The following is a 13,220-nucleotide window of genomic DNA, read 5'->3' as shown; positions in this document are numbered from 1 at the left end:
TAATTGTATCTGCACATCTATATTTATAGGGCCTGTGACAGCCAAGTCCATTGATTAACTATTAGTGCAATATATTTTAAGCAATTAAACCCAATAATTAATACCTGATAATTATCTATGAATGACCAATAATTTTGATCGGTATATTACATATAGTACAAATATTTATTTTTCTCAGATTTCAAAATTTGTTTCTTATTTCTTCCAAGTATTTATTTCTCTCGTGTTTTGAATCATGTGAACACTTTTACAAAATTTCAAAATCTAATGAACACTATTAAAATTCATAAATGATTTATTATTAATTATATTAATGATATTAAAACTTATATAATAATATTAATGATGTTATAATTCATAGTACAATAGTATTAATGTTATAATTTTTCATAATTAATTATTGTAGTAATAGTTTATCAATTTTTACTATTTTTATTTATTATAACCGAATTCATGAGTGAAAACAAACTGTATTTTTTAAATAATTAATTTAATTTATGATATTTGTACATGTTTAATCATTAGTAATAATTGTTCTACTTTCAAATTAATAATTTTGTGTACGGTATTGTGGCACTATAATCGTTTCCAACAATTGATAACAAGTTTACATAATAATAAAAAATATAATTTATACTTTTACAAAGTTTCGTGTAATTTTTTATTCAACGTTTTTAACTTATTTTAATTTTAAATATTAAAACACTAATTAATAAATACCGGATTCTAAAAGTCGAGGTTTTCACCTTATTTCTTCTACCGTCATCTAAACTATATTAAATATTTACAAATAAATGTAATTAAACAATGATGATTTATTACGAAAAAGAGTTAAGGAAGAGAAGTACAAGACAAAAATTCGATGCAGGAATGAGGTGAAAATAATCAAAGGTTAAAACCACTTAGGCGTCTCTGTTTTCGTAAGGTCTTCCCATTTTGGTTCCGTTCTTATAAAACTTTCCAATTGAGTCCTTAAAAGTGCTAATTTGAAACAATTCAACTCCTATCGTTAAAAATTGTTAACGGCCGTTTAAATTTGATGACGTGGCATTATAAATAAATTTTATATTAAAAGCTATTAATGAATATAGATTTTATAAAAGGGTAAAGTGGAAACTTTCTTCTTCCTCCTCCCCAGAACCTGAACTCATCTTCCTCAATAGTGGAAGCCCCAACAGAAGTTGATGCATTATTTACTAACTTTTCTTTTTCCTCCAAAGCAATAGATGCAGCCAACCTAATACCCATCAAAACTAACAAATAAGAAATAACATTATAAATCCAAAATTACTATCGGTTCAGGGTTTTACATGATTGAATGCTGACTCAACTAACCCTTAGTATATATCCATGAAAGTCTTGTAGTGCATGTCTGTTGTCTGTGAGACTGAAATTGATAGCCAGTTTTCAATTTCAGGAAGGACAAATGAGGGGTCAAGCGATTTTATGAATTTTGTCCAATAAAATAGTGGTAACGAGACTTCTGAATTTCGTTCTGCAAAAATCGTAAAGCAATTTAATTTATTTTTTTCTAAAAAATCGTAGAAAAAAATCAATTTAATCATTTCTTTAACATTCTGCAGAGTTCTTATGCTATCCAGGATGAATCAGCACAGAGCTTTGGCAGATCCAGTGATGAAACTGGAGAGTTGCATGATGCGACTCAAAAAGATCAACCAAGCATTTCTTCTGTGACCTCAGAAAAATCCCAAAACTCTGAATAGATTCAAATCAAAACGGAGAAGACCAAATCAGCCCCCTAATCTCCACTACGCTTTCCCATCATCGCACACCAATCCATCCAAATTCTTGGATTCGAAGCATTAAATCCTTTCTTTCGGTTCATCACACAGTAGATACATACAGAAGACGAAACCCAATACAGGGAGATGGCTACAATTATCAGAACAAAAGAAGCAAAGGGAGAAGCGCCACTGACCCTATGAAGCTCCATCGGCTCTTGGCAGCGTTGGCGACGGGCTCTACTGTGACGGTGGCGGGCTCGACAAATTGAATTGGGGAAAAAGATCGAAATTAGGGTTTTATAAAGGATTTGGTTATTTTTGTTCGGTCTGAGGAAAAAGATCGAAATTCCGAGATATGCAAATTTNTGTTTTANGGTTGGTTTGAGGAAGNAGATGAACTATGNGTTTTGCGGAGGAAGAAGATGAAGTGGGAGCTATGTTTGGGTTCTGCAGAAGAAATTATTTTCTATTCCAAATTTACCCTTCTAAAATCCTGATCACACAAATATTTATTAATAATTATTAATATAAAATTAATTTATAATGCCACGTCATTGATATTTAAACGGCCGTTACGATTTTTAACGGTAGGGGTTGGATTGTTTCAAATTAGTACTTTTGAGGACTCAATTGGAAAGTTTTATAAGAACGGGACCAAAATGGGAAGACCTTACGAAAACAGGGACGCTTAAGTAGTTTTAACCATAATCAAAGACAGGCAGACACGAAAGAGAAGTTCGGTTATGTTTAAGTTTAAGTTAAGAAAAATGAGTGATAAATAGGCAAAATAAGGATAGGAGAAGGATTTTGTTTGAATAATAATGAGAGAAATTTTCTTTTACCCGTTAAAAATATAGTTTTTACATTAAGACAAAATTCGGAAACACAGGAATAAATTTTGAAAGTACAAGAAAAAGGATGTAACTTAGAATAAAGGTGTAAGTGTTAATAATTATTTCAAATTTAAATAACTTTTAAAATTTAGAGGTAATTATAAAAATTTTATCCAATTAAAAAATTTAAATTCATTAAATTTGTCCCAACAAAATATTCAAAGCATACAAGTTAAGCTTTTTAAAAATGAAGAAAACATAAATTTGAAGAATGCCATACTATTGTTGTTGCAGCAAATATGTGGCTCTCAAGAAGTGTTAGGGTTTCTCTTCTTCCTTCCATTGCCAAGTTTCCTCCATTTCTTCCAATCCACAATTCCCTCTTTTGCTCTCACTCTCACCCTCAGACTTCCTTACACGACGAAGCCGTCTCACAATTCAATCGCTTGCTTCATCAGCGTCATGTTCCTCCCATCTTCGAATTTGGAAAGATTTTGGGATTTCTTGTGAGGGTGAAGCGCTACCCTACTGCTATTTCTCTCATTCAGCAAATGGAGCTCAAGGGAATTCACAATAACTTTGTTAATCTCAGTCTCCTCATCAATTGTTTCTGTCACTTAAACCAATTGCCTTTTGCTTTCTCTGTATTTGTCAAGATTCTCAAAAGGGGTTATCATCCAAATGCCATAACCTTAAATACACTCATGAGAGGTCTATGTGATAACGGTGAGGTTAAGGAAGCCCTCAATTTTCACGATAAAGTAGTAGCACTAGGATTTCGGCTCAACCAATTTACTTATGGGATATTGATCAATGGATTGAGCAAAATAGGTGAAACTGAAGCCGCCATCGAATTGCTCCGAAAGATTCAAGGTCCATCAACGGTAATGTATAACATTATTATTGATTCTTTATTAAAAGAGAAACGTCCAAAAGAAGCTTATGATTTCTATTCCGAGATGGTTATCAAAGGAATTTCTCTTAATCTTGTTAATTATAATACTCTAATTTATGGCTTTTGCTTAGTGGGACAGGTAGAGGTAGCATTTGGTTTTCTAAATGAAATGGTATCAAATAGCATTAGGCCAAATGTTTATACCTATAATATATTGATTGATGCATTATGTAAGGAAAGAAAGTTAGGAGAAGCCAAGAATGTGTTAGGTGTGATGGTGAAAGATTACGTGAAACCTGATGTTTTTAGCTTTAATGCTCTAATGGATGGGTATTACGTAGTTAATAAAGTGAAAAATGCGAAACAAATATTCAGTGCAATGACCCACATGGGAGTGAGTCCTAATGTTTGGACCTACACTATCATGATAAATGGACTCATAAGGAACGAAAGGGTGGATGAGGCCATAAATCTTTTTCAGGAAATGCAGAACAGGAATATAATTCCAAATACTGTGACTTATAATACTCTTATTGATGGTTTATGCAAAACTGGAAGAATCTCTCATGCTTGGGATCTTTTTCATGAGATGCATGGTAGAAATCAACAAGCAGATGTAATCATGTATAATTCTTTGATTGATGGTTTATGCAAAAATCAACATCTAGACAAGGCAATTGAATTATTGAGGAAAATGAGAGAGAATGGAATTCAGCCCGATATGTGCACTGCAACCATAGTTATTGATGGCATGTGTAAAGGGGGGAGACTTAAAAATGCACGAGAGATTTTTCAAGATTTATTGAATAAAGGTCACAGTCCCGACATCCCTACTTATAATGTTATGATCAGTGGTCTTTGTAAGCAGGGTTTGCTTGATGAAGCATTGACCTTGTGGTCCAAAATGGAAGACAGTGGTTGCTTATCTAATGTTATAACTTTTCAAATAATCATCTCTGCTCTGTTTAAGAACAAAGAGACTGAAAAGGCAGAGAAATTTTTTTATGAAATGATCTCGAGAGACTTGTTGAATTGATGAAAGGTGACACCTTATTTGAATAACAATGTGTTTGTCATAGAATGTGCATGAATGATTTGTAATTTTGTATTAGATGAGTTGGTTTAGGTTGTAACCTCTGCTGCTGATGTTTTCTTGGTCAAGGGTTGATACATTATTATTTTTTACTTTGCATTTGGGATTGCTATCAAACTTCTATTTTCTTTGACATTACATTTTATTTGTAGAGTTTGTTTAACTGATTAGTACAAAGGTGAAATCAATGATTTTATTTCCAATTGTTTGATATTTTCCATTGATGTTTGTCAGAGACCAAATATGTTTTTAATCTCGGCAATAATCATCATCATGGTATGTCTGTGCCTAAAGAACTTTTAAGTCTTTCTGAATTCTTNCAATAGCAGAATCTCAAATGTCTATTTCTTACTCTCACTGGATTAATTGCAGGTTCAATACCACAAGAACTTGGTAATTTAGCACAATTGGATACATTGTCTCTCCATAATAATTGCCTAACTGGTTCAATCTATTGTACATTAGGTCTATTGAAGAATGTGGTCAGATTTTATGTTGATTCAAACCAATTTGCAGATATATAACTTGGAAATTTGACGCAATTAATGGAATTACATCTATCAAATAATTTACTCACAAGTTCAATCCTTTCTGCATTGGGCGAATAAGAGAAGTTGATTATTTTGTACTTTCAAAACAGTAAAAACGAAATTGTCAATTTAACTGTATGAGTGTTCTTATTGAAAAAATCAAGTTGTCAATTTAACTGTATGAAACTTGTGATCTAACATAAAAGTTACTTGAAGCTGTTTTAATATACCAAAATCAGTGAATTTTGAAGCTTAGCTGAGTAACAACACTAAAAAAGTAACAGAACATGGACTTATGGATGGTGGGGTGGTCTTGTTCTGGTATTATTATTGACTAATATATGTGGTTACATTATGATTGATGTTTGGTTGGATATCAGGTTTCTGGAATGGACAAGAAGTACTGGTTCATTCCTTCATATTCAGATGAGGATATATCCCAAAGATACAAGCTCTACAAGGTCTTGACTATCCTTCAAAACCTGACTTTGATTCCCAATATTTATAATAATGAAATGTTAAAACTTACATCTTCCTTCTAAGTGATATCCTTTAAATGAGTGGATTTTTTTCATGCTATTCCAAATTTTACTTTCAAATTTTAGAAAGTTTATCCGTGTACATCTAAATTAATAAGGATAAACAAAAAAATTTCTATTATTATCCTACTCATCTATCACCCATTTTTACTTTCACTTTTCTTGACCTAAACTTAGCGGCATCTTCTTTTCGTGCTTCTTTCATCTTTGTTCATCTCCACCCAACTTTTTGTACCGAATTTTGTCTTGCTCTTTTCTTTCTTAACTCTTTACTTCAATACATCGTTTGTTCAATTATTTTTGTTTATAATAGTTTAGTATAGTTTAAATGAAGGTAGAAATAGGATGGAGCCTTTAATAGAATTTTGAAATCTGATATATATTCATAAGTGTTTTAGTATTTGAAATTAAAATAAGTTAAAAAAAAATTGAACTACAAAAACTTTTTAAAAGTATAAACTATAATTTTTTATTATTATGTAAACTTGTTATCAATTCTTGGAAATATTATGGTGTCCGAATACTATACAAAAATAGTTTACAAAAAATATTATGGTGTCGTGAAAAATTCGGTTATAATAAATAAAAATAGTCAAAATTGATAAATTATTACTACAATAGTTAATTATGGAAAATTATATCATTAATATTATTATACTAAGTTATAATATCATTAATATCACTATATAAGTTTTAATATATTAATAGTATTAATAATAAATCATTTATGAATTTTTATACGTAAATATATTATACTAGTGTTCAACGATTTTAAAATTTGGTAGAAATGTTTACATGATTTCAATAAAAATTTCAAAATCCGAAAATAATAAATACCCATTTTCAAAATCACATGAGTTCTTAAACTAAATTTTTAAATATGGAATGTATCTCTCATTTTTAAAACGTTCAAATTAAGTATTACTAAATAAATATAACAATAAATATTTGTATTAAGTATTGAATATTTTGTTATTAAATCTAATATTTATTAAAATTAGTTATTAAAATTTGAATCAAATAAATATAAAAATTTTAAACGAGTTTATATACACAAGATAACAAGGGTGTTAGAATTTATGATTCACAGATATCAAATGAGTTCCCAAATAGTAAAATGGAAGCCTGTATGAAAACATTGAGAATAATTAATGAACCTGAATTAGTCTGATCAATCTGAAATTAGTCAATGATCTTCCACTTAAGAGCACCTTTAGTTCCCTCTTGATTTTTTTCTTTTGATGGGGATAAAGAGAAAGAAACAGGATGAATCGTTATGCTCACAAATGGAGACCATGACCTCTCTAGCGGTTAATATTCTTTAGTTTCAATAATTACAATTTGACCCCTTCAACAAATTCTAATTATTGCTGGTCTCTACACAATACCTTTGATGACAAATATATCCTTAGCCATATTTATCTTAATTAGATCACTTTATAAAATTGGCTAATAAAATATAATGACCTTAACACATTTAATATTTACTTTTATATATATATATATATAATAATGTTGAACTATAAATATATCAATCTACATCTACATATTGGATCGTGGAAAATTTATGACCTATTAAATTTTATCAAAATAAATTTAATTAGTGTTTATAAATATTAAAATAAGGTAAAAAAAATTGAACCACAAGTTACATAAAACTTAGTAAAAGTGTAAACTCTAATTTTATATTATTATGTAAACACGTTATAAGTTGTTGCAAATGTTATGGCGTCACAATACCATGCAAAATATGACTCTAGGGTCTGTCAACGGACCGACGGTCGGTCAACCAATAAGCCAACAATCGATTGGCAGAGACAATAACTAAGGTTATTAATGGGTAATTGATTGAAGCAATAAAAGTCATTAACTGGAGATTAATAAGAATAATATAGGTTTGACATTAAGGTAATATACACTTTTCATAACCCTGTTTAATACAAGTTTATTGAGAAAAATCATTGACTTGAGAGAATGTCTTTTGCAGGTAACTCCTAAACATACCGAACAGCTCAAGAGCATCTACAAAATATTTGATGATCAAGACGTGGGAGTGTGGAACACTTAAGTAAGGAGGCAAATCCTCGACCCCTTAAACCAAAACATTTTGACGCTCATTATGGGGTCGAGGATGATAGAAGAAGCCCAATGGTGACCACGAGGAACATGGGAGAACAACTAGATCCGATGGAGTTAATTCGAGGAATGCAGCGACAAATGCAAGAAATGTAGAGAAGACATGACATTGAAGTAGCTACGTTGAGGGTTGAGGGTCGAACGTTCTATCGTATGGAGGGAGCAGTCTGCCCATCAATCCATGTCACATGCTCCCACCCGTTCGAGTGAGAACAGTCAGGCGGGGGAACCAAGCCGGATCAAACAGGAAGTAAGTAGCGCCCCAGCTAGAACCACCCTTTCCGTTCAAACCGTTCAAGCAGAGGGATTACTACCGCTCACAGTTGTGGTGATGGAGGCTCCAATGCCAGAGAAGAAAATGCCCCCGATGTTCAAGAAGTATGACAAATCGACTGATCTGGATGAGCACCTTCGCTCCTTTGTAAACACTATGGCCTTTTACTCATCTAGTGACTTGGTGTTGTGCCGAGCATTTTCTCTATCATTAAAAGGAGAAGCGTTGGCATGGTTTAACACTCTACCTCCGAACACGGTGGACTGTTTCACAACCATACGTACCTTGTTCAACAGGTAGTATGCCTTTCGCCGAGTCCAAAGTCTTACCTACCTAGTGTTAATCAACACTAAGCAAGGGAGGATGAGTCACTAAAAAACTTTATGGACAGTTACAATAAGACCGCTCGATAGGTGAAAGTTGTGAGTCAGGAATTCATACTTAACAATCTATCAACGACGTTGAACGCCGACCCATTTGCGGACAACCTGTGTGCTAGGTCGCCCAAGACCACAAACGAGCTACAGGAGAGGGCCGCCTATTGAGATTGATATCGTGAAGCGGAACGTTTAGAGAGCGTGAAAACAATTAATAACCAAGAGGGGACGGGTGTATTGGTTCTTTTAAAATTTATGATTTTCTTTCATTAAATTTATCAATATGTTTGTAAACAAAAAGTATAAGGATAGAGAAAGTCAAACAAAAGGATTTTTATCCTGGTTCGAATCAACAAATTCTACGTCTAGTCGTTAATCACTATGAAGAGTGATTAATATTTTCACTATAATTAAATTTCAAATTTCAAACAAAGCAATGTAAATATTAGAAACATAAAACACCTTCCTTCGACACATGATGGAAAGAAACCAGCTCAATCAACTTGAAGAGAACTGCTTGGACCTTAGACGCACTAAACACAAGCTTCTCTTTTTCACAAGACTTGATTGAACTCACACTTAAACTCAAAGAACTTCCTCATAACCGATCTGTGCTCTCAAGTAGTTTAGTTAACCTCTTAAAGGTTTAGGAGGGTTATATATATATATATATATATATATATATATATATATATATATATATATATATATATATATATATATATATATATAGGCCAAGGGTCAGAAAATGAAAAACTTGTTCCCAACTGCCAGTGATAATCGATTATCATAAGTGATAATCGATTATTTTAGGCCATTATGGGTTTTTAGAAAACGTGATAATCGATTATCCTTAGTGATAATCGATTATCCTTAGTGATAATCGATTATTGTCGAACTTTGTACAATATCAAAACTAGCAAGGATAATCAATTATCCCCTATGGTAATTGATTATTGTTGCGAGCAACTCTTTTCTGTTTTAGCTTGTGATAATCGATTATCCCTTGTGATAATCGATTATTGTCGTAAAGAATTACTAGTTAAAGAAACTTCTAAGTGCTTTTACAATTGCAAAATGATTCCTATACAATGATTTCTACAATGAGTGCTTTTAACATTTACAAAATAGATTCTTCAAGTCTTTAAGTGTATCATCATCAAAATCATTTCAAGGCATCAATGCTCCTCATTGGTAACATCGTCGACTTTGTGCACATAGAGGAAATGCACACGTTTCGAAAGAGGGAGCAGGATGAGGCGACAACTTCATCGTCCGGGGGGAAACAGAAAGATGGCAAGAAATTGTTCGTTCACGGAGATAAAAGAGTTGGCCCAAAACCAAAGAACCTCCCATGGGTACCCAACTTCAACCAATACATGCCTTTAAACGCTCAAAGTGCTAGGATTTTAGAAGAAGCTCTGAGTGTTGACCTTCTTCTGTTAAGTCTTCGGCAAGTGTGCCGAATCGTATCAAGTAATATATAAACGGTAAGACCGAGTATCGTTTCCCTAGAGACTCATAGGCCTAGACTTTCATGTGATTTCTTGATTATTTTTAGACTTGAGAAAATGAAAATTAGAGTTTTATATGCAAGACAGAAAATAAACATGCAAGGTTTTGATCAATTGACCAAAAAGATAACGCAGGTGATTAATGTATGAATGAATTATGTTGTTAGGGTTTATGATTTTATCTTATCCACTCTCATATATCTAAGAATTTGACTTTTTCATTAATGTTAATGCCACTTTCTAATTGTCAATACCCAATTTCGTCCGGGTGACAAAAATATTATTTTTATCTTGTTTCTTTTTATCGTTTTGTTTTTTGTTATATTATCTAATTTTCATTTTTTATCTTTAGTTTTTTTTTTTATCTTTTATTTTATTTTTATTTTATTTTACTTATTTATCTTTATTTGTTTTCATTTTTATATTAATTTTTATTTTAATTCTTTTTTTACTTTTTATTTTACTTTTTGATGGTTTAGAGTTATTGATTTTATTTTGAGTTAATTTTCTTTTTGTCGTTTTTTACCTTTACTTTAATTTTTATGAGAAAAGATGAAAAAAAAAAGGAAAAAAACAAAAAATGAAATGAAACGAAAAAAGGAAAAAGGAAACAAAAAAAAAACAGAAGGAAACAAAAACAAAATCACAAAGTCAACTGCTAGCCTCTTTGTTTTCCTGCAACGTAAATCAACACTGGCATCAGACATCTTTACAGAGGAAAGCTCGAAATGGCTTATACAATGCCCATGAAAGAACAGTTGTGTGACTCTTGCCAAAAATCTCTATGCAAAGTGGTGCCATACACCAAAGAAGTAAAGATACCTCAACGCCTTTTACCATCTGATCAAATTTAAACACTAACGTAGAAAAAAACAAAGAGCGAATCCCAAGTCAGAAGATATGTTCCCAGGACGCAGGGCTGGGGTTTGGTTTTTGAATGGGAATTCATCACAGTAAATAAGAAGAAGAGACCTTAAACAGCAGAGGGAGGGGGAAACAAAAAGAAAAACATTCTTGACTCCCTCTCGTCGGGGAAGAACAGTCATTTGCATACAAAGAAGAAAGGCAACCTCTTTGGACCTGCATCTTCAATCATCATTCAGTCTCAGTCTTTGTGATGGCGTCCACCATTTCATGAGCAGAGGAAACTCCGAGAGCCAGAGAGCATTTAGTTCAACGTTTCACCATCACCTATCATCACAGTCACCGGTTATCACAGCTTGGGAAGAGGAGGCCTCACGGCCAAAGGGATGGAGAATCATTTGCTTTCAGCGTGGCTTTCCAGCACCTGCAAGAATATCTTAGCAATCCAAGGTCTAAGGGAGCCAGAGAGAGTGGAACCAAAAGGAACGGTTTGAAGCTGCGGAGGTAAGTCTTATACATAAGCTCTTTGGCCGTGCCCATCTAATGCTCATGATTGTGCTTTCCTTATATGTGCTGGGAGGTGAACGAATGATATTTGATCAGTGTAGATAGTTGTGTTCGCTTGCTTTGTCACATCTCTGTTAACCAAAACTGCATCCAAAACATAGTTTCAATGCCAACAAAATTCATCAGATATAAATGACAATAGGAAATAGACGTATATTCCCCAAGCATCGGATTTCAATATCATTTGCTTACACCTAGAAAACACACTACAAAGCTGTAAGGCAATCAAAAACTAAGAAATTCAACAACGNCACTCTATATGCCAAATCCTCCTTGAAACCAAGTGATTCATGGCCTATAACCTGCAAGCGCCCAAACAAGAAAAACAGCAAGAACATGAAAAATCCCATAAATGTGAGAATCCCACTCCNATATNGAATGAGTGTGTANTAAAACAGAGATTTGNATAGAAGAGATTCACGTGGTGATCGCTGTGGCTGCGACGACTGGAGTTCGCGTGGACTTCCGGAGGCGCGGTGGTTTCTCAGTTTTGGTCCGACGGGGTCATTGTTTCTGTGACGACGGCGGCTCGCGGTGGTGGCCGGTTGAAGGAAGGAAGCACGACGCTTCCCTGTTCTCACGCGAGAAAGGGGAAAGGGGGGTTTCGCGTCTAAGCTGGCGGTAGCTCCGGTAGTTTGGTGGCGGAGGATGTGAAATCGCTGCTCTCTCTCGAAGGTGTGGTGGCGCCGGCGAGGCCAGAGCTGGAGCGGTGGCCGGCGAGAGTTTGACGGAGAGTGGCGGCCCTGGCTTGGTGGCGTCGTTCACGAAGAAAAGAAGGAGAGAGGGTGAGGCCGTCGCGGCCTGCGGTGGCTGGCCGGATGGTGGTGAGGACGCCGGTGTCGCCATGGGTCCCGCCGGAGGGCAGCTGCCGTTTGGAGAAGAGGAAACCGGTGTGTGTGCCGCGCCTGGGAGAGGAGAGACCCTAGGTCTCTTCTATTTTCTTGAATGAATGAGAATGGGAAGAATGAGGAAACCCCTGCCTTTCTGAGTTAGAGTGGGATCCTGGGCCGGATCTGGGTCCAACATAAAAGGCAACACTTTCCTCTGGCACCCCCCCTGTTTCACATTTTCGCCGCCCCCTTTATTTTCTGTTTGGACCACTGGGCCGACCAAAAACAAACAAAAACCTGTTCTGCACCCCCTTATTCTGCTGGATCGCACCCCATCTTTCTTGGGCTTAAACCCATTCAATTTTCCTCCTTGCAGCCCCCTTGTTTTCATTTTCGTACCCCTGACCACTTGGGCTTGGGCCCAATTTGTTTTTAGAGTTAAGTTGGTTTTAAATATGTTTTTATTCTTATTTACTTTCTTTTTATTTTATTTATTTATTTACTTATTTTTTTATTTTTATTTTTATTTCTTTTTTTATTTTATTATAAATTTTTTTTATCTTCTTCTTTCGTATTTTAGATATTTCTCTACATTTTTTTCAAAAATAAAAAAATAAAAAAAACATACATAAATATTAAAAACAACAAAAATATTTTAAAAGGTTTGAGCACACGTGCGACCATTCGCGTCAGCCTTGTGTTAAAACCTTTTCCTCCTTCTTTCAAAAATGCAAAAATATTTTAAAAGGTTTAAGCACACGTGCGACCATTCGCGTCAGCCTTGTGTTAAAACTTTTTCCTCCTTCTTTCAAAAATACAAAAATATTTTAAAAGGTTTAAGCACACGTGCGACCATTCGCGTCAGCCTTGTGTCAAAACCTTTTCCTCCTTCTTTCAAAAAATGCAAAAATATTTTAAAAGGTTTAAGCACACATGCGACCATTCGCGTCAGCCTTGTGTCGAAAACCTTTTTCTTTTTCTTTCAAAAAAATTAACAAAAAATATAAAACATCATGTTTCCAA

The 13,220-nt window shown here is 33.9% G+C and overlaps 1 protein-coding gene across 7 annotated transcripts; it reads left to right on the top strand.

Annotated features, from left to right (window-relative positions):
* Window positions 1-2,856: 2,856 nt before the first annotated feature.
* Window positions 2,857-8,950, top strand: LOC106772985 (pentatricopeptide repeat-containing protein At1g12300, mitochondrial). Of its 7 annotated transcripts, XM_022786201.1 has the most exons (5): window positions 2,857-3,462; window positions 4,801-4,842; window positions 4,939-4,959; window positions 5,477-5,557; window positions 7,623-8,950. In XM_022786201.1, exons 1-5 carry the CDS (start codon window positions 2,878-2,880, stop codon window positions 7,701-7,703), a joined length of 810 nt encoding a protein of 269 aa, XP_022641922.1. In that variant the 5' UTR covers window positions 2,857-2,877; the 3' UTR covers window positions 7,704-8,950. The 7 variants fall into 7 exon arrangements, 3 of the variants coding, with proteins under 3 accessions (XP_022641922.1, XP_022641923.1, XP_022641924.1); XM_022786202.1 differs by lacking the exon at window positions 4,939-4,959; XR_002669668.1 differs by lacking the exon at window positions 7,623-8,950 and having other exon boundaries at window positions 2,857-4,842; window positions 5,477-6,019.
* Window positions 8,951-13,220: the final 4,270 nt, after the last annotated feature.

The sequence above is a fragment of the Vigna radiata genome, chromosome 9 (genome assembly GCF_000741045.1).
Source record: "Vigna radiata var. radiata cultivar VC1973A chromosome 9, Vradiata_ver6, whole genome shotgun sequence".
In the NCBI taxonomy this organism is placed as follows: Eukaryota; Viridiplantae; Streptophyta; class Magnoliopsida; order Fabales; family Fabaceae; genus Vigna; species Vigna radiata.
Note: the sequence above shows the minus strand (reverse complement) of the source record. Positions and strands in the feature narration are given on the sequence as shown.

What these genes read in the sequence shown, in the direction of transcription:
- LOC106772985 (XM_022786201.1), top strand. Translation starts at nt 2,878, where the DNA reads ATGTGGCTCTCAAGAAGTGTTAGGGTTTCTCTTCTTCCTTCCATTGCC. An exon ending in AGATTCAAGGTCCATCAACG is followed by an intron (nt 3,463 to 4,800) that starts GTAATGTATAAC and finishes GATGTTTGTCAG; the next exon opens with AGACCAAATATGTTTTTAAT. An exon ending in CGGCAATAATCATCATCATG is followed by an intron (nt 4,843 to 4,938) that starts GTATGTCTGTGC and finishes GATTAATTGCAG; the next exon opens with GTTCAATACCACAAGAACTT.